Raw genomic sequence first — 23,582 nt, 5'->3', positions numbered from 1 at the left:
TAATGAGATATTCTGGAAGCATATCGTGAAAAGCTTTGTACATTGCGACACAGATTTTATATGTAATTCTTTTTTTAATCGTAAGCCAATGAAGGTTTTTTAATATTGGTCTCACATGGTCAAACTTCAAACCACCCGCAACCAATTTGGCTGCTCTGTTCTGAATGGACTGGATTGTAGCGATAGATTTGTCCGGCAATCCTTTGAATAAACTGCGGCAGTAGTCTAGTCGTGAATGTACAAATGCTTATATTAACGACTGGGTTGTAGATTTATACAGCAATTTACGTGTATATATATATGAGTCAAATCAACCTTATTGTTACTTGCGAGTATATATTTAACAGTATTTGTTTTTGTTTGTAGTTTTAAGCAATATTTAACGTATCAGGTACCCATGGTACCCTGGTTTACGATCGTCTTCTTGTTCTCAAAACCCATCTGTTTGCAAAATTCATTGAGGAGCGCTGTTGGACATCGCAGAAATAGCGCTTTATAAAATAATATTGATTGATTGGATGGAAAAAAACAGTTTGTACTTTAAAGACCACGAGTAGGTACGGTATATAGGTTGGGTATAATAGATAGCGCTGACGTGTATAAACATACACTACACATCGCGCACGCACGCACAAACATATAAACGCACATGAACAAACATACACATAAACACAGGCACATATAACACTATCAATATGGATTTAATGCAAATGTCGTCAAATGTGATTAAATTAATTTCTTTTGCACATTTTCTTCTGATAAATTTTCTAGATAAACTCTTAAAATTAATTTACATTTTAAATCATACCTCTAAAGTCACTGAACGATTTACAGTTTACAACAGTTACGATGTCGATGTTATTCTACAACTGTGCAATACCTTAAGCCAGTACATTACTTATAAACTTATTAAACGATGATTCAAAAATTTTTGACGATTAGCAGATGACTGAATATTTTGTTAAATTTGATCAATGAACGAGTTTTAAATTCAGTCAAAAAGAACACTACGTGATTCAATTTTTAATAAATTTATATAAGTTAATTTTTAATAATATTCTGAATTTTTGGTAACATTTTTATAATCTGAGGATTTTACTCATAGCGTTTTTTAATAAAAGTTTCTAACAAGTTTGCTAACAAAATTTAAAAAAATAAAAGTTATTTTCATCATTTAAAAGTCATTTGACTCCATTTTTAGAAACTCTTCACCACACCATATATCGCGTCGTTAACCATTAGCAAGATTGATGGGTCAATAAGAACATGTTTAATATTAACATTGTTTAAATTGTATTCAAATTAAGTAATTTAATTAATTGCAAGACTACAAGACTTCATAAAAAACACGAAAGAATAAATTATATAAATTGTATATAAATTGTCAATTATAAGAATAAAATTCCAAATGCAAATGTAGTGAAAATCTCACTTTCTCATTCACTCACTCACTCACACACACACACACACACACACACACACACACACACACACACACACACACACACACACACATACAAAAACATTATATGACATGGTTACAACCTAGCGATAAAAATTGATCGGTTAAATACTCGCCGGTTTCTATTTAGTATTAATGCAAAAAACTCGTCACAGATACACTGAAAATCATTAATAAGTATGTGTATTCACTCATCTATGTCAACATCCGTTTTCGTGTATTGTTTTTACTAAATATTATTTTTTAATATCTTTCATGTACTCATCAGCGGATCTAGGTGGGGGCCGGTGGGACCAGTATTTGAATGCAGTATTTCTATTAAAATCAGTAAAACTCATCGTTTTAATCGAAAAAGTACCAAAAAATAAAAAATATGGTCATCAGCGTAATTTGGACCACAAAACTCACGAATGTTGCCCCCTCTAATGTTGTCTAGACCTGCCACTGCATGTACTCAATTTAGCAGAGATACAGAAGTTTATTTATTTTTGTTGACAAATCACTTTTTGGTTTTGCATAATAATGTTATCGCATTTATTATCTGTCCGCTTTTATGCCTTAAAGCACCATCTTCAACATGTTTTTCTTAGTAGATTAGATAGAGCGTCAAGCATCTCTCTGACTTAAATAATCTATAAACAATTTTTGGTAATTTTTGAATTTCGCATCAAAAATGTGCCTTTGACGTACAAAGAAACAAACCTGAACTTGTTTTTTTTTGAGTGAGAAATATGGTTTTGCGGGAACATGAGGTTTCTCAAGCCGTTATGTGTCTTCTTTTTTGTCGATAGTTCACGCGATGAATTATTTAAAAATATTAATCCAACAATAGATTCAACGTTATCAGTGATGACGATCAATGGATTCGATATTTGAATGAGTTCATAACGCACTTGCTACGCGTTGATATGATAATATGATAAATAAAAGTTTACTTTGATAATTTTAAGAAAGTGACCAGACTCAATTAAAATGGGTTTTTTTCAGTCATCTCACAAAACTCTGCTGTTTCTTGCTACCAACACATACAAATCAAGTGTTTCTATTTTAATGCTTAAATAGTCACCTTGATTTGTTTTTGCAATCATAAATTGTACATGAAATAAAAGAATATTATTTAGACACAATTTTTTATAGGCAGGTGTGTGTGTTGTGTTTGTGTTGTGTTTGTGTTGTGTGCATGTTTGTGTGTGGTGTGTGTGTTGTGTGAGTGGTGTGTGTATGTTATGTGGTGTGTATGGTGTGTGTGTTAACGCATTAGTTTTCGTTTTTGAAAAATAATTATAAATAATTGAAGCACGTACAAAAATGTGTTAATATTAATGATGACGACAATGAGGATTTTGTTTGATCGAACAAACGAACGAATGAATGAATGCATTGCTTGTGGGCACACCTGTATTTTACGTGATGTACCATCTTTCTGCCTATGTGTGCGTTACATTGCATACGCAGACATGACGAGTAACACGTAAATGATTATAAAGTATGTACGTACTTGCTGAAGCATAAATACACCTATACATATATACATACATATACATGACTCATTAATATGCATTTATATCGTGTAATTTTCTATATACATACACTCGGATGAACTTGTGTTGGTGTGTTATGATATGATTTTTATGTGGCTTGTGTGTGTGTGTGTGTGTGTGTGTGTGTGTGTGTGAGTTGACAATTAGTTGGAAATATGCTATCTAGACCATTTCCTTCGATATTTTCATTTAAAAATCTATTTAATATAAATTAAGCGTTAAATAATCTTGAACACTCATCCACATTGTGAAAGAAACATTAGAAAAATTAATTAACATTCAATTTCAATTAAGGCATTACTATTCAATTTGAACAGCTTGACTTGGTTGAGCATAATTAGCATTTCTAAACTTGAAATTATAAAAGTATGTATATATACACTGCGCATTAAATTTTTTTCTAAATTTTTTTCGATATGATTTTATCGAAATTTGCCTGAACAAAAAATTGAAATTTTGAAAACAGCGCTATAATACACAGACAAACATATACATATGTCTTTTGTAGAATTATAAATAAAAAACAAAATATTGAATCAATCATTACTTTGCATAAAAGGAAACTTTTTTAAACGTTTTACTCAGTTATAGTAAATCATTACCGTTATTATTATAACTATTTCTAATAATAATTATTGTTTTAATATTATTAAAATTTTTATTGATATTATTGAGATAAATTATACTTACATTATCATTTGAAGCAAAATCGCATGGGTGAATCATTGGATAGAGACGGTGAAAAAGGTAAAAGAAAGATGTTTTAACGTATACTCTTACAGTACAACGACAATTAAAATGTGTAGAATTCTTTGCAACGATGCTTCCTATTTGGGACTTTTGAATGTGTGATTAATTATTTTATCCAGATAGGATGAATTATTTTAAAACACAACATTTAAAAATGTCCTAACACCATGTTAATTAACCAAACACGCAACATAATGAATGATTTGCTTTAAATAAGACTTTTTTAATCTTTTTTAGTTTCAATCATTGCAGTCGTAACTGATGCAGAGTTGGTAATAAAAAAAGTTTGCTATAATAATCCATTCCTTGCTTGTCCAGATCCAAATTTATCCCACTTTTATAACCACGCAAACACGCTCGTACATTCTGTCTTTCTTACAGTCCTGTGTGATTGTGACCGACAGAGGCGGTGTTTGGTTCAGATAACGGCAAACTTTTTACTTCAGTTTAAGAAATATATTTTAAACGAGAGTAAGGTGTAAAACTGTTAATGATGAAAATAACTCAAAGTATTAAAATATTTTAATCACTCACTGAATATCTAACAAATAATCAACACTCCAACGAGCAAAAGAAATTAAAACTGATAAATAAAAATGAATGTGTACCAAGCATCTAGCATCAAAACAGCAGAAATTAAACAAACACTAAACATCATTTGATAAAAAAAATCAAACATTAAACAAACACTAAACAACCAAAATAAAGCAGCTCGCTGGCCAATACCTGCTCCTCCTAGGGTCAAAAGACCTCCGCCCATTAAAGCGCCAGAGTATGGTGGGTAAGGATTGTTATTACTGTTAATTATTATTATTACTGTTATTGTTGTTCACTATTATTATCTATTGTTGTTTTCATTATTGGTTGTAGTAGCAGTAAGAGTTGCTGCTAACAAAACCGCTGCAGTATAATGCGGCTAACCTGGTAAATTAAAACGATGAAGAAGATGAAAATTAAGATGACATTGTTAACCATAATTATTACACAATGATGAGGATGATGACGACGACAAATTGGACGATGATGATGATGGCGATGATGATTATGATGATGATGGTGGCGATTATGCTGATGATGACGAAAGTTATTGAAATCCACTTATTATTATTTTTCACATTTTAGTGAGTGCAGGTGATGGCTCGCCATTGAAAGTTCATTCCACAGGCTCAATACTGCTCTCAAAATTAAAAGGTACCAACTTCCGTTCGTGTGCAAAGTTGGTACGCATGGCTGGAAAAAATAGTGTGTGGCAACACATAATAATCTAGTTTGAATTAGGCAATGCATGTGCTTTGTTGGTTGTTTTATTTTTTTAATTTCCATATTTTTCGATTTTAAATTATTGAGTTGGTTAACTCGGCAGTAGCTTGCTTGGAGTTATTTATTTATGTCGGCAACATGTAACATCATAACGCCTACAATCTATACATGTATGTTTTTAAATACAAAATCTGAGTGGTAAAAATTGAAATTTGTAACAATTATTTGATTGAAAAACTTTCAAGTAGGTGACGTATCAGTTGTGATGGTTTTAAAATATGGGAGATCATTTTGCAGGAAGAACTGAGAATGAGATGTTGTGTTTAATTTAACTAATGTTAAATGTAACTACATTCTTTAAAGTTTTTGCTTCAAACTTGACTACTGGGCGTTGTTTTTCGATGTAATTATTATTATTGAACTTGAAACTTTATTGAACAAACAATAATAAAAAAATATTAATCATGCTAACTAAAGCTGTGAAGATGATTACACTGAAGAATGCAACACTACATCATCACAAAATTATAACAGTTTGGTCAGCATAGAAGAAAAAATCTTATACTTTAATAAATAAAACCCATCACAAAGTAACCAGATCGTAATAATTAACAACCACGGCAGAAACTGATTGTTTCAAATCCTTCTCGAAGCCGTGCATCTTTTACGATGTCCCACCTGGATTCGGTGTCTTTCTCTCCCTCGACAAACTTGTCCTCAGTAGGGAAAACGTCAACACACCAAATGGTTATATCTAAATTTTATAAACTTCAAATTCTTAATTTTTAATACAAATTTAGATTATACAAGACATAAATGTTTATGAAAACGTGCAGCTAGATACAGGAATCCAAACAGATCGGACAAAATGAGGCTGAAGAGTCTCATCTCGTACAAAGTTTACGACGCACACGGAAACTTTTTGCTCAACGCATTGGAAGGTCGTCTCAAAGTTTTTAAGCAGTTACATGAACGAGTCAATGAATGCTTAACCATAAATTGAATCTAGAGTAAATAAGTAAAAAAGATAGATTAGTTAAAAAATTTGTAATCAAACTATTTTGAAAACAATTGAGATGCCTTCGTTAAACTTGCCAGACGGTCCGTGGTTGGATAGGTTGTGCTGTGAGGAGGCCAGAGGATTTGAAGTGAAGTTCACAAACGAAGAAGGAGAGGCAAGTGCTGTGCGTGGCACGGATGGTTTTGTGTTTGTCAGCAGTTTAATGACCGACAGGCAGCAACATTACCTTCTCATCATCATAAATAATTAAAAAATGAACATCATCTTTATTACCATTACCTTGGCATCATCATTATATTATCCTCATCACCACCATACCATTTTCCTTATCAACTAACATCAACGCATGTTAACAGAGATTCATAAACTCCATATTTTCGTTGTCGTTATTTTCAAATTCACTCCTCAAATCACTTTCAGTTGTGCCGAACAAGCGCTTTAGCCCGTTAGTATGCATAATATCATTTTTAACAGGAAAGTAACTACAACACCAATCAGCTGCTATTTCTGTATGAACGTGAATCACTTAGCATTGCCAAAACCAAATATACTGAGCCAAAAAAATAAAAAAATAATAATCAAAAATATACCTAAGTACAACATCAAATCAACGACAAACCATGCACAACAACTATCGACAACACTAAAAACACAAACAATGCAAACAACAACAACAATACAAAAAACAATCAAAGAACAAACAAAAACAACAACGTTAAGAACACAAACAACAACAACAATAAAAACACAAACAACAACAACAATAAAAACACAAACAACAACAACACAAAAACATCAAAACACACACACAGACGATAATGAGAGCGCAGCGCAAATACAAGAACTGTACGTGCTTTCCGTGCTTTCTAACCGGCTGCTGTCGGTGCAACTCCACCGAGATGACCGTGGTCGATGCTGATGGGGTTCCTGTTGGGTGGGTCGTTCAAAAGTGGGCTGGCGTGATGGTGGTGGTAAGGATAATGATGACGAGGATGATGATGGTGATGATAATGATGAGGGTAGTGGTGATGGCTATGTTTCAGGCAAAATATATGGTGTAGTTGTGGTGATTATATTTTTATAAAAGTGATGATGGTGTTATGATTACTATCATGGTTATGATGAGAATGAGGTGATGATGATGGTGGTGATGATAATATGATGGTGATGATGATGTAGGTGATAATAAATTAGGTGGTAGTAGTGAAAATAATGAGATAATTGATGAAAATAATGAAAGAAACAAAAAAATTTTCCTTTCTGGCAAAAAATTTACTTCATTGAAAAGTGTCCAGTTGTTTCAGTTTCACGTACAAAAAAATTTTTATTTCCATGTACTGCAACATCTTCGTTTTTCATATATGCAGTCAAAAAAGGATCCGTTAAATTTTGTGAGACCACTAGGTGGTCTTGCATACATACGTACATACACACACATACACACACACATACATACATACATTCACTGTGTGTCTGGTGTTAAAACCTCTGAAAAATGTTCTTCCAACTTTATTATCAGGACGAGTTGTTTGAGGCTGGTGTTCTGGATATTTAACCACGAACACGATCCATCGTTCATCATCAGCGGGCCTTGCTTCAACATCCAGAAACCACTGTGTATCTTCTACAAGATGCATGACAAGTTCTTCGTAAGTTACCTTCTTTGCTGATGGTGATGATGTTTCTAGTGGTGATGATGATGATAATAATAATTAGGTTTTGATGATGATGGTAAAATGTTGAGAAGGATGATGACGTTGATTGACGGCGGTGATGATGACGACGACGATGATTTTTTTTTTACGAATTAAGATGAAAACATGTCACAGGAATAATGACTAATAAGTAATAATGTGATGACAATGGCAAAATAAATGTGATTGAAATGAATAATTTTATTAATGATAGTGTTGAAATTGATGATGAAGAGAAGAGGAAGTTTTAATGATAATGACATCAGCAACAATGAAATATTCCCTAAAAGATCTACCCCCTAACAAAGTGTGGCACGCTCGGAAAGATATCCAGGGAGTTCGGCACAATGGCCTACGAGGGCTATCATGACAAACATATCCTGCTTGCCGAGTGTTGGTACTGATGATGATCCTGATGATGATTCCGATGATTATTATTGTTATTATGACGACGACGACGATGATGATATTAGTATTATGATGCTTATTATCACGTCATCGTGACGTCATCGTGACGATGAAAGTGATGATGATGCCATGTTCATTTTGACGATAGACCTGGTGCTAATTGTAAATATGGCAACGACAGGTGACGGTGACAGACATTAAGAGAGTGATGATGTGACAAAGACGACGATAATAAGATTGGTAACATTTTAATGATTTCGCATGCAAATACTTTAATGATTGAGGAGAAGTTGCTTAACTGAACTGGTTGTGTTGATGTCCGTTTTGTTATATTTTTTGTGCCATTACATTATAATGAAAAATTGCTAAATTTTTAACTTACATGCGCGCAATTTTAAATTCGTTTATATTTTAACCGTCTGCTTTTTGAATCGTTTTTATCGTTATCAATCGTATCGATTCGAAATAATAACGAGACGCAGACGCAGACAGCAAAAAAGTCTTCAAAATAAGCTGACAACCTCCATTTGTGACCTAGCCATTCTAGATCTGCCCCTAAATGCTACCACAATCCTGTTTATATCATAATCACATTATATCATATTTTAATCATCATCACTAAATTAAAATATTATTTGACATTTACCTCGGTGAATTCTGATGAATTTTGGTGAATTATGTCAATTGAACCTAACGCTCACAGTTCCAATGGACTTTGATATTCGCGTGAAGGCTGTCCTGCTGGCTGCCATGTCTATGCTGGTTGGTCGGCGTGGTGGTGGTGGTGGTGACGGTGGTGGTGATGACGATGATGAGATTATGGTGTGAAATTAGGATGATGGCAAGATTGATAAAAAAAATTGTAAACAAAAATAAATCATTCAGATGAAAAATATCAATTATAAAAAAAAAATATTCCTACCAGGAAATAATGTACTTCGACCTGATGGACATGCGGCCACTCGCTAAGTTCATCTCACCTAAGACTGGACAGAAACAACCCAAAAAGTTATAATTGGTGGAAAAAAGTATACACACGTACATACACGTACAATTCGTGTATGTATATGTGTGTGTGGTTTTGTGTGTGCGTGTGTGTGTGTATATATGTTTGTGTGGTATTGTACTCTATGTATACCAGTAAGTGTGTATCACTGCATGTAAGTGTGTTTCAGTGTGTGTATGGTGTGGTGTGTGTGAGTGTGTGGTGTGTGTGAGTGTGTGGTGTGTGTGTGAGTCTGTGCGCGCGTTTCTTCTCCGTGTGCGAGGCTGTAGTGTATCACAACATTCGATACAATTTTTATTTGTCGCGGTTTTGATTCTATTGCTTTATTATATTACAAAAACATATTTTACAGATAATTAATAATTATATATTTAAATTTAGATATTTGTGAAGATGTTTATAAAATTTTGATGTTTGGTTGAAGAATAAAAAAATTTCGAGTAGATTTGTATTGGGAAAAATTACGTAGAATTAATAATTTGGAAACATAAACAAAAATATCAACATCGATGACAATCCTCACAAATTATAACAACAAAATCTTACTGATCAGCGGACATTCAAATCTCCTTATTTAAGATGACTACCGAAAAACCGTTTAATTAGGTAAATCAATAATATTATTAATGGTCAGTTCAGTCAAAAAATCTATGCAGTCAAAAAAAACAGCCTGCAAAAATCTTTATACAACAACTTGAACCAACTTGTCGAATGACGATAATAATTTTTTTTATATCATTAAGAAAAATTTTTCTAAATCAAACAACATAAAATCAATCAATGTTCTATTGAAAAAATTATTTTCAAAGAATCTATTAACGCTAACTAAGGTATAAACATTGGTGTTCTTTATAATCCGTGACAAAAGATCATGATCAAAAATCTGAAAAACTGGGCTTCCACAAAAGCTGGCGAAAAAATTTCAGAAAATGGTTAGTCGGAAAATTTTGGAAGACAAATTTAAAACGTTCGATATTTGTTAAATAAAATCACAAAATGATAAAAAAAATTTCACGAAACGTGCTAATAGAATTTTCTACTTACAATTTAATACGTTTTTGTAAAAAATTACGCAACTATAAATGAAAACAATTCATTTCTAGATTTAAAAAATTATAAATTATACCTACGTGTAAGCTAAGTTAATGCAAAAATGAAGTTATATTTTTAAAAATTGAATAATTATAGATGGCTATATTGGGTTGAAGAGAATAAATTGCATTAACATCGTCAGCATCTTTAACAAAGAGTTGTTAACATGAATTGAACTTGTGAAAGATGTTGAATGATATTTCGCAGAAGTCATCGGCGGCCAGCCAACGAAGGAAAATCCGAAAGGAACAACCATCAAGAATCCGCTCAGTGAAGGTGGTGGGTAACATGCTGGAACATTCCGATATATAAATTATTATTACTCATAAAAAGTTCTATTGTTCGTTGTTTGCTAAAAAATTAATTTATTCATAAATAATGTAGTGACTATATCAGCCGCATGCTTATATAAAACGTTTTTCGATTTGGCAGATGTTGTAACCGAGCAACCAAAATCAAACATGGGAGAGAAACTCAACAGTAAGAATGATATATGACAATATTGATAATAATAATTCAAGAATATACTTTGGTGATAATTTGAATAAGCGTGCTTTTTTGCGTATATTAACCTAACTGAAAATTATAATTTCAAATCATTGAAGGTCTCGGTAAAACTTTTATTTTTACAACATTCCCCAAAACCTAACATAAATCAACAAAATGTAAAGAACATCCACAAAAATGCCAATCATCATTTTTTTAATCTAAAAATTACTGTATATATGACGTAAAATATGTTTAAATTAGGTTTCTCAATATTTTCCCAATTCCATGGTCTATTCCTGGTGGGGTGGGTACTAGAGTCCTGCGCGGTTTGCGGTTGTCGCGGTTTGAACCGCACAGCAACCGCGGTTTTTTGCGGTTGCGGTGCAAAATCATGCGGTTTTACGCGGTTGCGGTTTTGAAATATGCGGTTTTTCCGCTGCGCGGTTTTTTTTTATCAGAACCGCGGTGACCGCAAAAATTTTGTTAAATATTTTTGTTCGTCCATAACATTTTAAAAATTGCATTATCATTGTAATAATTTTATATATTAAAATCTTAATATCTTTTGAAGCCGTTGAAGAAACCATTTTCTTTCTCCTGTTTACTTTGAAAGAAGTAGTTATTTTATTTACGGCGTGGTTAATTACCGATTATTTTATAAAAATGTCCGAGGTAAAAAATGTTGAAGTTGATCCACAGGTAGATGTAATTGATAAAGAATTTTTGATTAAATCGATGCTGTCCAAAAGCAAAGACGTTTCTTTAAAAGCTCAAGTTTCCTATTTTCTGTTCAGCATCCCAGTTTCGAGTGTTTCGTCAGAAAGGGTAGGATCATCTCTCAATTATACACTGCAATAGAGACGGTCCAGTTTAAATCCATACAAAATTGACAAAATGTTATTTATTAAGAGTAACAGTGATTTGGATGTAGATAGTTGTGATTTATAATGTCAATAAAAGCATTAATGTTGTTTTTCATTTCTTGCTGTGCGGTTTTCGGCGGTGCAGTTGCGGTTTTCGACGTTGCGGTGCGGTTGCGGTTTTTGAAAATTTCAACCGCGCAGGGCTCTGGTGGGTACCCCTCTTCCCATGGATCCGCCTCTGAACATATTTTAGATCAAATAAAACCAAATTCATTTAAACATTTGACATCGCCTTCACAGAAAACCAAGGATGGGCAGCTGTAGCACGTCAATGAATTGGCATGTTTGATTCCAGTGGGTCCTTTCAAGATCAAGCTCATTTCATTTGACATTTTAAACTTGCTTTGCTGCTAATTAATTGAAGAGTAGCAGCGTTAAAACTATAAAATCGACTAATCAATATTGTAATTTGAAAGCATTCGAAGACTTTGAAATCGAAACTTCATGAAAACTTTAGTGAGGTTGTAAATTTCAAAGTTTTCTGCGTTGTAGTTTTTAATTAAAATTTGCTAACTGGCGCGTAGTACGAGTAAATCACAAAGTTGCAACATGAACTCCGATATATAAGCTTCTAGCAGTTAACAGTGGTTGTAAGTAGGGCACAACACGCATGCCCGGTATAATGGTCATGGTCACATCTCGGTGGCGATCACAATTGTAAAGAAATGGAATAATGATGGAAATAACACGTTTATTCCTCACTAACAGAATTTTTGAAAAAATAATTTAGTTAACATAAATAAATCGCACAACATTGAAACAATCAATCATATGGTAAGTTATGATTTAATAGGGATTGATTCGATAGCAAACGCAAACAAAAACTGCAACAACGTTAAATAATGTTAACAGCAAGAACAAAAGGTAAATGTTAACGAATGCAGACAAAGAATAGAGATAGATAGATAGACAGAAAGATAAATAGAAAGAAAGAAAGAGATAGGATAGATAGAGGGATTGTCATCACAAGTCCATGGTAATGTTTATGTAGATACCTAATGAAATTACATGCATATCAGATATCATATCATCCTTTAAAACGCGCTACGTTAATAAGTAAAAATGTTATAACAACGTTTTTTTTGAAGGGAGATAAGTTTGGGATATATAAGTGAAATAATATCAAACAAAATATATACACAATAGCCTCATCTTTCGCTAACGAAATAAATAAAAATTATAATAATGCTTGAAAAATAGTTGATTTGTATAAAAAATTATTATGATCAGTGGCCAAGAGCCAGGCTATTATTAATTAACTTACAAAAGTGACTTGACATAACCAGCAATACTGATATTTATATTAAAATTCATTTCAGCCTTACTTAATCAATTATTTATTTAGGATTAAGATTATTATAATGTATATTGCCTCGTTGCTCGTAAATAAACAACTTTTCAACTGCAAGCATTTGTAGCAGAAAAAAATTATACATCATCACGTAATTAAACTATATAATACAATTAAATATAATGCCATTTCGAAGAAGTAATTACGGTTGGTTTATTTAATTCTCAGTCAGTTATTATAACCAGATGACGGTTTCATCAACTGTCAATTCATAATTCGCCAATCAATTAGTGAATCGTTTAATAACAGATACATCAATTTGTTTAAGCAATCAATAAATCGATCGATTAATTAGTCAATCGTTTAAATAATCAATCAATAAGTCAACCGTTTAATCAACCAACCAACCAACCAGCCAATCAAACGATTACTAATCACCGTAATTTATAAACTTAGTTGTTACACATGCATGCAGAGAAATAGCACAAAAATTAAATAAACAAATAATTAATTCACAGTAACAATTCACGTCATCGTAATTAGTTTAAATGAACAGTTTAAGTCATAAAAGAAGAGCAATCAATGAAACGTTCTCAACTCAATGCTAAACGCTGGAATAAACACTTTAATCATTAATTAAATATAAATACTCAACAGACATCATTAATTCATCTATGCAGATTATTATAAATTTACAACCAATTGTATTTTAATTCCATAAAATTTACTCTCAATAAAAAATATTTATATAAATAATTCATACAACAACTACATTAAAATTTACATCTCAAAGACTAAAATGGCGTTTGTATAATTATACACAAAGATATTATCTAAGCGGAGATTTATTCTAACTAAACCCAACGCCAATAATTTCATAACATACAGTCGATCGATCTTTAATTAAATTGGGAAGCTAAAAAATATATGTAGATTAACCATATTAATAATAAATATAAATACATAGTTATATATTATATAAATATATGTATGTGTGTATGTTTGTGTGTGTGTATGCGTGTGTGTTAGTTTGTGTGTGCACATTTAAACGTTGAAAGGTGTAGTAGACATAGATATAAGGAGTGACAAATGATTTAATGAGTAATAAATAATAACCTTCAGTAATCTATCGGAATTGAGTTAAGAAATGATGCATCAATCAAATGTACGGAAATGACATTTAGTTAATATTTAGGTGTACGTGTACACGTTATAGTTGGATAATATTTGTATGGGTGAATGAAATCAGGAAAAATCTTTAAGTAAAAGTTAAAATTAGAGTTAAAATGCATGTTGGATAATATAATAAAAATGATTTACCAGATCATTCGATTGACACCAGCCATTCATTTAATTGAATGGAACCTTGCTGAAACAATAGATGAATTGATAATATTAATATGCTAAGCCCTACAAACTAACGTTAATCAAGAGGAAGAAAAAATAACGATAAAAAACCTATAAATACATCAGATGATCGTTGCATTGGTGATACAAAAATGTGAATCCAGCAACCATTTCAATTAACGTAACGTAATTGTTCACAAATTGAACAAGTGATAAGTAATTATTATTTATACCATGCAAACAACGGGTACAACTGACGAACACTGGCACTCTTCAAACTCTGAAGTTGAACTTGACTCGATTGGGTGACATGCTCGGTGGATTGGTTGGTGGATTGAAAAGGAATGAAGTGCCAGCCATTGCGTTGTCACCGGCCCCAAACATGAGGGGGCTATCTTGGATTGGAGGAGGCGCAATGTAGCGCACTATCGATCCGTTCATCAGTGGTGAGGAAGAGGAGGATGACGTGAAGGATGGAGGAAGATGGTGAAAGGATGATGGAGGAGGTGCCAGGAATGGTAAGTCGAACATGTCGAGATACTGCTGAGGGTGTGACGCCATGTTGGGTGAGGTTGGAGGCAGGATGGCTTCAGACAATGCACTGCTATCCAAAATATCAGAATTCAATGAACGCGTCGGCAAGTCCAGGTTCTGCAGTTTGTAACAAATATTATTTCATATATTGCGGAACAGTAAGAATATGACCTCATTGTGCTTATTATTTATTCACAATATTCATCACACTAGTAAGTGTGAAAAAAATAATTTTCACTGATAATAAGTGTTGTCGTCATGCACTCATTAGCCCATGCTAACAGAGACAGAATATCTTCCATGCTAGCAGGAAAAAGAATAATGATTAGCAAGAAATGGAAAACATCAACATACATGTCTCTTTTTGTTCTTCTTGGTAGAATGACAGCCATTCTGTTGATAGTTGGTGTGCGCCGGCTTCAGATGTTTCTGTAACCCACCAGATGAAGATGATGACGGTGAAGAGTGCAACATTGGACTCACTTGCACACGTTGGTGATGAATATCATTGTTGCTGTTCCCCGGGTTACATATATTGTTGCCACTATTTTTATCATCTGTGCAGGCAATAAAAAAATCAAATAAAACAATCTCTCAAAATAATTTTTATAATTAAAAGCCAATTTAGATGATTTCCAACAAACTAGAACGATCGTTTAACAAATGTGATAAATTGAATAAAAACATTAAAAATTTCTCACCAGGGTTTCCAATCAGTGGGATGGGCTGATCAGACTGGTTGCAGGAATAGCCCATTTGACTTGACAGGTGCCTGTCAATGTGGCGATGCTTCCACTTCTGTTGCTTGTTGCTGTTGTACAGCTCCTGGTGGCTTGCAGCTGGCTTGTTGTTGCCACTGCTCAGCTGATGAACAAATAAGTTAGTTAAACTATAAAACAGCTACATCGGTGAAAACATTTTAAAATAAACTCTTACTGCAAGATAGTTTTATTTATTTCAATTCATTTTTTACTTTTAAAAAAATACCAGCTGTCTCAAAGCTGATAAAATAAAATAAATCTAATTAACTTCACATACCACATTGTTTTCGTAAGGATCCACTTTGATTGGCATCGGCGGTCTCATGACAGATGATGTCGTTGCAGGAATGTTAATCGGGATCTGCTGACGTTGCTCGTGCATCAGGGTCTCTGAATTATAGAAAACATTAAAATCATAATTCACATATCATGATTCACGTGTCGTAATTCACGTGTTATAATTCACATGTTACAATTCACTACAATAACGACATTGATATTGTTGTTCCCAACATGCATTATCTACAGAATCCACAACACTGGTCATAATTACTGAAATCGTGAAAAAAATGTATCAGATGATGGATGGAAATGTCATACCGGAAAACTGCAGGGGTGGAGATGTTGCTATGACGATGCTGCTACTACATCTTCCATTCATGTGCCTGTCCCTTTGTCCAAATTATTAAAAACAGAAGTTAGCTAGTGAAAATTATATTGCAAATAAATGACATTTCGTATTTTAATTCAAAATAATTTATCTACTACTTATTGTGATAGTAATAATAATAAGTACCTATGTTTGCTTGGACGACTATGCTGAGCATCATCATCATTATCATCATCATCTAGTATTACGATAACACTGTGTCCGGTGGAACTTCTTTCTGTTTCAAAACACTTTCCTCCCCCACCCCCACCTCCCTCCTTGCTCATGTGGCTGCTGCTGTTCTTTGTGGTGCAGCTACTATCGTAGATGCCACTGTTATTAAATTTGAATTTGGATGAAGAGATGTCCGAGGAAATGTCAGTCACTCTAATTCGTTTCTTCGGAGGGGTTATAATCTTGCTGGATGATGAGACAATAGTTTTACATCACTTAGCATGTAATATTCGCAAAATATCAAAGCTGTCTGGAAAAATTTCTGAACAAGTTTAATAACAGATGAACTAACGTTTTGAACTCCTGCTTAGAAATTGATGCAGAAGGAGAATTTCTTCCTTTATTCATGTAATTGCTGTTGGTGTGGTTAGGATTGTTGTCGCTGTGGATTGGGATGTTCCAAATGGATGGCATTTTCTGGAAGGACGCGTTGTTGTTATTGTTGGATGATCCATGACGTGTCCTGTTGTTTGACTGGTTGTTGGAACCTCCAGTTCTGTTGCTGTTGTTGTGACTGCTGTTAGAGTTGTTGGTCGGGTTTCCCTGGTAGCATAAAAGTATAATTAAGCATTAAAATCGTTTTTAACATTTATGGAATATTCATTAAAATGAATTTAAAAGAAGAGCAAACAAACTAACAAAAGAGAAAGCAGAAGCATCAAGGGGGTCTACATTAAATGCAGATGGCCAAGGATCATAAGGTGGCAAACCTCTCTGTCCTCCTGACAACTGGCTCCAAGTTGGCACCAAAAATTGCTGCTGACCCGACCAATTCTGTGACAATACAAATTTATTGCTCTTGAAATAATTTCTAGTGATTCTTTAACATCTTTCATAAAATATAAATAAGTAAGATCTAAAATAATTCATTATTGAATAAAAGAGCATTCATTACTAACGGAAGCGATTAACTGAAGAGTTTGAGATGGTCTGGCCACCACGGGAACAACGTTATCAAGTCTCAATGAATAAGTTGGATTTGGTGGGGAGGATAAATCTGTTCAAATGAATCAATCCAATGTAACCAAGATATTAATAGCACAGCTAACCATAAAACAAAACCATCATCAATTTGTAAGCCTATATTGGAATCAAACATTGTGAATCATTTGGACCAAGTATTTATAAACAGTTAGATAAAGTTTGTTTAATTGCATCAGGTCATTTGAATATGATTATTTGATAGAAGAGAAAAAAAATAGAGAAAAACTTACACAGTGAAGGTTGAAACGGATCACTGTTGTTGTTGGAAGTGTTCAGATGGGCAGGTACATTAGCCATGTGCGATTGGTACTGGGTCGGTTGGTATGGAACAAATGGAGGTTGTGACTGGTGAAGTTGGTGATGAGGGAGTGGCTGATGTAAATACTGCATGGCATCGGACTGGTGGGATGAACTGCCCCCTGGTATCAACGGAGCCTGCACCTTCAACGGTGATTAAGAACATTTCAAAATAAGCATTCACAATCACCAATTGTTTTAAATAATTATCTAAGGATATATCGAATATTAATATAAACTGTAAAAAAATCAATTACATGGTTCAGAGCATTGAGTTGATTCTTGAATGTCAGTGTGAAATTCCTGTTGCTGCATAGATTAGGTAGGAAGTTAGTCATCACTCGGATTCCAGAAAAGTTATTCAAATCATACGACTCTTTCTTGGATTTGCGACACACTTCAATTGCATGGAGACTTTGCTTGACACTAATAAAAAAGTTCGGATATTAATTAAAAATCTCAGTCATCACGTAAATAATTAAGTTCTTATGAGGCTAACATGTTGCAGTGAGCATAGTCCATGAGGTGTGACATGGTTTGGAATGGATGTTCAAGTGCCTCTCCAGGGGTTATTCTTCTGTCCTGATCCAGTGCCAACATGCTTTTCAACAAATCTACTAATTCAAATCTGTCTGCTTTCTCTGCAATAAGTTCATTTGTGTCAATGTCAGTGGGGACATTTATTTGACTCATATCATCTAGACAGTTGAAGATATATTTGCGAGCTTCCTTTGATTTGATGCCTGTTTCCATTTCATGTTCGTCAGGTGACTGTTAAAGTGATTTCAACAAATATTTTCAAAAAATAATTAACATAAAGTATAAAAATTTTTTATATGAAATATTATTATAATATTACTTTCAATCTCCAGAATGGATAATGTGTTTCACAAATTTCTCTATTGAAAAATCTTTTAGTTTTTGTTGCATTGTTCAGGATATGTTCTGGAGGTAATCCTTGTGTCTGAGAGATGTATCTAATCTGATCATATTCAGATGATCCAGGATAGAGTGGCCAGCCAAGAAAAAGTTCTGCAATAACACAACCAAGGGACCACATGTCAATGGCTTCTGTATATGGAAGACCTAATAATATTTCTGGTGCTCTATAATATCTTGACTGCAGATATGTAGAACAAACAGCCTTCGATATGTGACTTGCAGATCCAAAATCAATCACCTTCACTCTGTATGGATATCGTAGTGGGTCAACTAACATAATGTTTTCTGGCTTCAAATCTGCATGTATCAATCCTAGAGTCTTCAATTTCAAGAGTGCTGTTAAGACTTGTCTTGCAATTGGCCTAATATGTCTTAGAGGTAGAGGCTGAAATTTATTTTGCTTAAGAAAATCATACAAATTCTGCTCCAGCATTTCAAAGACTAGACAAGTGTGATTTTTGTGCTTGAAAAATTCATAAGCCCTCACAAAATGACAATCATCTGCATCTTCTCGGCCTAAGCATCTCAATATATTAACTTCTATCTCTCCTTGGCGAGCATACGATGGATGATTCTTTAAAATTTTAATTGCGACAATTTCACTAGTTCCTCTTTTCCAACATTTCACTACCTGACCAAATGTGCCCCTACCAAGAAATTCAAGTACTTCGTAAGTCGATCCACTGTTTGAGTAGAGAACTTCATGTTGAAGCAACTGATAGTCACCATCTGAATTGGAGGAGCTGGTAAGTTTCTGAGATGTCGTAGCCACCTCGTCATCACTGGAAACTGTGTAATGCTCTGCCTGAATCTCCTCATGACGCCGCTTTCTATGATAAGACATGGTGGCCGTTAAGAAAAATTAATAAGGAAAACGACGACGAGCACCTCTTCTCTCCCTGGTTTGGTAGCCCCAACACAACCCAAACGAAACGAATAGGGAATAATTAATAGTAAAATTCAAAAATTATCAAGTGAATTAAAATTAAATATTCAATAATAAACACTGAACTATAATTAAAACACTTAACACAATTTTGAATGTTAGTATTTTAATCAAAATTAACGAATAAATCATAAAATAAAAAAATTTTTAATCAATACTATACTTATTACTCTCAATTTCTAAATATACAATACAACATTCTCCGTCGATCCATCTTTGAGACCGAACAAAGCTAGAATCGAAGAAATAAGGGACGAGGCAGCTTCAAAGATTCAAATTAAGAAATACATAATATAAATATTTTAAATCTATGGTTAAGGTATATATGTAAAATAACTATATAAAAAATTAATATTAAAATTAACAGTATTATTTTAAAAATAAAATTTATAAAAAATACGGATATATTGTTACTGACTCGACTCGAGTACATCACGATAATAAGGACAGCTAGCACCGGTGATGTTTTGTGTCCGGTTTCTTAGTGGTTCATTAGTTTGAGAGGCATTTTCGTTTTCTGTTCTAGTTCTAGTTCAGTTTAAGAGTTCACCTCTTTATTTCAAATTTTCAGTATTATTTATTTATTATAATGAATCATGGCTTCGGGTTTTGCTTCATTTTTTTCTCGTGATAAAGTTAGTTATAAAAAGTTTTTCATTTAAATTTCAAATCTTCTTTTTAATTTTTTTTTATTCATAAATTTATTACTAAATAAATTAATGAAAATTAAATAAACTGAAATAAATAGATTAATATAAATAAACTTTAAAATAATAATAATTAGATAAAAACTTTAAAACAAATTCATAATTTTTAACATATTAATATTTTAAATTAAAAATTCACTTACTTAGAATTAGATTTTAGTTTACAGTTTTTAGTTTTACTTAATTTATTTTGCCTAATTTAAAATTTAATTTAGTTAGAAGTTAGAGTGTTAGAGACTTCAGTAGAGTTACTGAAAAACAAGTGTTTTGAATAGAACTGTTCAATGTCCAAGTTTTGTAATTTTCTTTTTCTATTCTATTCTTCTATTTCAAATCGTTTACTTTATTTTTATTTACATACTCTCTTACTGTCTTTAATTACTTGAGGTGAACTTGTATGGAACTTTATCTTTATTGTATTCAGTCAGTATGTCAGGAGAGTATAGTGTTGTCTCTTCTCAATGATTATTAATTTTTCATTAGGAAATTTGAGACAGTAAGTTGTTAGTTTTAAATATTAAACTTCAACAATAGTACAAATCTCTACTATAACATAACATTTAACATAACATTTAAATAATGAGCATTGATTAAAATCCATGTGCTCATATCTAATATGTGATAATAATTTAAATGTCCAAAAAACAATAATATGAAATAGTATTAAAATCTCACATAGTTAAATTAATAACTTTACTTTTAAATATGCTAATCTAATCCCTTACAATTTTCAGACTTTTAGGCCAACCAAGAAGAATTTACAGGAAGGCACACTTAGATTCAATCTTCATAGGAAAGCCAATGCCTCATTACACTCAGGCCTTGATCTTAAACAGGTTGAAAATCTTTTATTAAACATTAATTTAAATTTAAATTATTTGTTGTTTATTTTATACCAATATTGTACCACTGTTTGTTTTTTCAAATTATTGGTTAACTTGAGTTGTTTTTGATTGAATTTTTTTGATTTATTTCATTTGATCTATAAATTTTTATTTTAATTAAACGTGTTAAGGTTGTTAAACTACCTCCGGAAGAAGAGTTGAATGACTGGATAGCTGTACATGGTGTGTATGTTTGTTTGTTTGGGTCTTTTAATAATTTACTCTATATGATTTAAATGCATTTTATTTATATAACAAAACTAAGTTTATTCATTCAGAACAAAATTTAAACAACATTAAAATTTTTATGCAGTTGTTGATTTCTTCAACCGAATAAATGTTATATCTGGGGTGATCGCAGATTTTTGCACTGAACAATCATGTCCAACAATGTCAGGCGGTCCCAAGTTAGTCATGTTGTATTATTTGAATGTGGAAATATTGTAATATTCTTTTTGTCCAACAGTTAATTTTTGAATTTTTTTATCATTTATCTGATTGTCACTATTGCTGCTTGTTATAAATTATTATTAGATTCATATTTATTCCAATTTGGTGCAGGTATGAATATCATTGGTGTGATGGTATAAAATACAAGAAGCCTACACGCCTTTCTGCCCCACAGTACACTGAACAGCTGATGGAGTGGGTAGAAAGTCAAATAAACAATGAAGAACTCTTCCCTGTTGAAACTGGTTTGGAATTTTTCATCCTGTGTTCATCTTAGATTATAAACAATGTTTTTGATGGTTGTTGATCTCCTAATTTAGCTGTTTTTATTGGAATGATTGATTGATTACAATAATTTTATACCTACAAGGTGTATCATTTCCAAAGAACTATATATCAAGTGTCAAAAAGATCATGACACGTTTGTTTAGAGTCTTTGTACATATTTACATACACCACTTTGATAAGCTCAAAACCATTGGAGCTGTGAGTATTTTTTCAAGTTCCATGTGAATTAATTTTGAACTGTTGAGCTCACTAACTAGTAAACTTTTATATTTTCTATAATTCTGTCTTTGTGCTTATATATATATATATATATATATATATATATATATATATATATATATATCTTATTCAGTTTCCTAATTTGCGCATCTTGTTATTACACCCAACTTTCTTTTAAATTAGATAATTTTGTTATCATCATGTTATTTTATATTTCTAAATTGTTATTTCAGTTGTTATAGTCATTGCATTTTAAATGTACTTCAGTTTTGATAGTTAACATTTTTTTTTAATTTTACAGCCACTTGTGTTTATTTAGTTGTAGATAAGTTAATCATCAATTTCTATTTGGCTTTCTAGCTCGAGATTGACTGAAAAATTGATAATATGATGCAATGTTTTGAAATTCCAAGTGTTCACAGTCAATTCAAAGTAAAATTTGTATTCCACAATTTCAGGAACCACACGTCAATACATGTTACAAACATTTTTATTATTTTGTCAACGAATACAACCTGGTTGATAAGAAGGAACTCGAACCTCTTGTTAGTTTACCTTTGTTTACATTTATTTACATTATTTAGTTTGTTTTTATTATTTTATATTAATTATTCACAATATTTTATTTAATATTACGATTATAATTTCGTCTACAGAAAGATCTCACGGCCAATATTTGTCAGTAAAAACTCTACCTTTACCAACTTTACTGTCGTCTATGTAAATAAAGAATCATGTGGAGGTTTTTTCCATTAAATTTTTTGTATTAATATAATATTTTTCTTTGTAAGTTCAGTAAAAATTTTACTATCTACCTAAAGTAAAATTCACTATTGTACTTTTTTTTCATTTGTTGAATAGAACATGTTTTTTTCACCGTCATTATCAGTTTAGAAAATTTTAACATATTTTGGCTTGATTTGTTGTATCCAATTTTTGCTAATTAGTAAATGCATTAGTATTACAATTTAATTTTTAGATTTTTGTTAAATTTTGTTGCTTTCATGTGAACTTCTCACAGATAATGTTCTAGTTTTTCAATTATTCAGTAATTCATCCATTCTTCCTACGGTATACATAATTTTTCACAAGACCCACTACCATTTGCTAGATTTTTCACTTGTTCAATTTTTACTGATTTGTGTTTACTTAGCAATACAACGATACTCTGCCTTATATAAAATGCTCACATTTTTAATCGTTGTTATGTTATTCCTCTGCAAATGTCTCAAATCTTAAATTAAAAGGGCCGGTGCCCGCGTAACAAAGAGTGGCGAGCTGGGCAGTTATCAGACCGTGTGATATGCAGTTGTTTAAAAATATTACAGCTTTGCAGACATTGTTCAATATGCAATTGACTTTTTCAATTTTTCAACAAATCATCAAGTTTGTTCAGTTCATGA

General features: G+C 32.3%; 4 protein-coding genes across 4 annotated transcripts; 3 read left to right on the top strand and 1 right to left on the bottom strand.

Moving 5' to 3' along the window:
- Positions 1-3,716: 3,716 nt before the first annotated feature.
- Positions 3,717-9,151, top strand: HELRODRAFT_160414 (hypothetical protein; the record flags this gene model as incomplete). The annotated part of the gene is made up of 11 exons (XM_009017374.1): positions 3,717-3,750; positions 4,465-4,530; positions 4,876-4,944; positions 5,638-5,760; positions 5,850-5,954; positions 6,112-6,197; positions 6,847-6,968; positions 7,554-7,683; positions 8,019-8,121; positions 8,840-8,898; positions 9,062-9,151. 11 exons carry the CDS (start codon positions 3,717-3,719, stop codon positions 9,149-9,151), a joined length of 987 nt encoding a protein of 328 aa, XP_009015622.1.
- Positions 9,152-10,013: 862 nt separating this feature from the next.
- On the top strand, positions 10,014-11,581 carry HELRODRAFT_160413 (hypothetical protein; the record flags this gene model as incomplete). The annotated part of the gene is made up of 4 exons (XM_009017373.1): positions 10,014-10,074; positions 10,442-10,510; positions 10,667-10,714; positions 11,295-11,581. The coding sequence occupies 4 exons, from the start codon at positions 10,014-10,016 to the stop codon at positions 11,579-11,581; spliced, it is 465 nt and encodes a 154-aa protein (XP_009015621.1).
- Positions 11,582-14,286: 2,705 nt separating this feature from the next.
- HELRODRAFT_188308 (hypothetical protein) lies at positions 14,287-19,529 on the bottom strand (the record flags this gene model as incomplete). Its single annotated transcript, XM_009017372.1, has 13 exons — positions 14,287-14,935; positions 15,173-15,375; positions 15,520-15,682; positions 15,857-15,969; positions 16,180-16,250; positions 16,376-16,648; positions 16,755-17,005; positions 17,102-17,236; positions 17,362-17,459; positions 17,677-17,887; positions 18,001-18,169; positions 18,243-18,514; positions 18,603-19,529. The coding sequence occupies 13 exons, from the start codon at positions 19,527-19,529 to the stop codon at positions 14,558-14,560; spliced, it is 3,264 nt and encodes a 1,087-aa protein (XP_009015620.1). The 3' UTR covers positions 14,287-14,557.
- A 597-nt stretch (positions 19,530-20,126) lies between these two features.
- On the top strand, positions 20,127-23,377 carry HELRODRAFT_106063 (hypothetical protein). Its single transcript, XM_009017371.1, has 8 exons — positions 20,127-20,266; positions 21,073-21,174; positions 21,354-21,405; positions 21,536-21,629; positions 21,784-21,917; positions 22,043-22,158; positions 22,638-22,724; positions 22,836-23,377. Exons 1-8 carry the CDS (start codon positions 20,228-20,230, stop codon positions 22,863-22,865), a joined length of 654 nt encoding a protein of 217 aa, XP_009015619.1. The 5' UTR covers positions 20,127-20,227; the 3' UTR covers positions 22,866-23,377.
- The last annotated feature ends 205 nt before the right edge of the window (positions 23,378-23,582 follow it).

This window comes from Helobdella robusta (assembly GCF_000326865.2).
Source record: "Helobdella robusta unplaced genomic scaffold HELROscaffold_2, whole genome shotgun sequence".
In the NCBI taxonomy this organism is placed as follows: domain Eukaryota; kingdom Metazoa; phylum Annelida; class Clitellata; order Rhynchobdellida; family Glossiphoniidae; genus Helobdella; species Helobdella robusta.
This window is presented reverse-complemented; position numbering and strand designations above follow the sequence as displayed.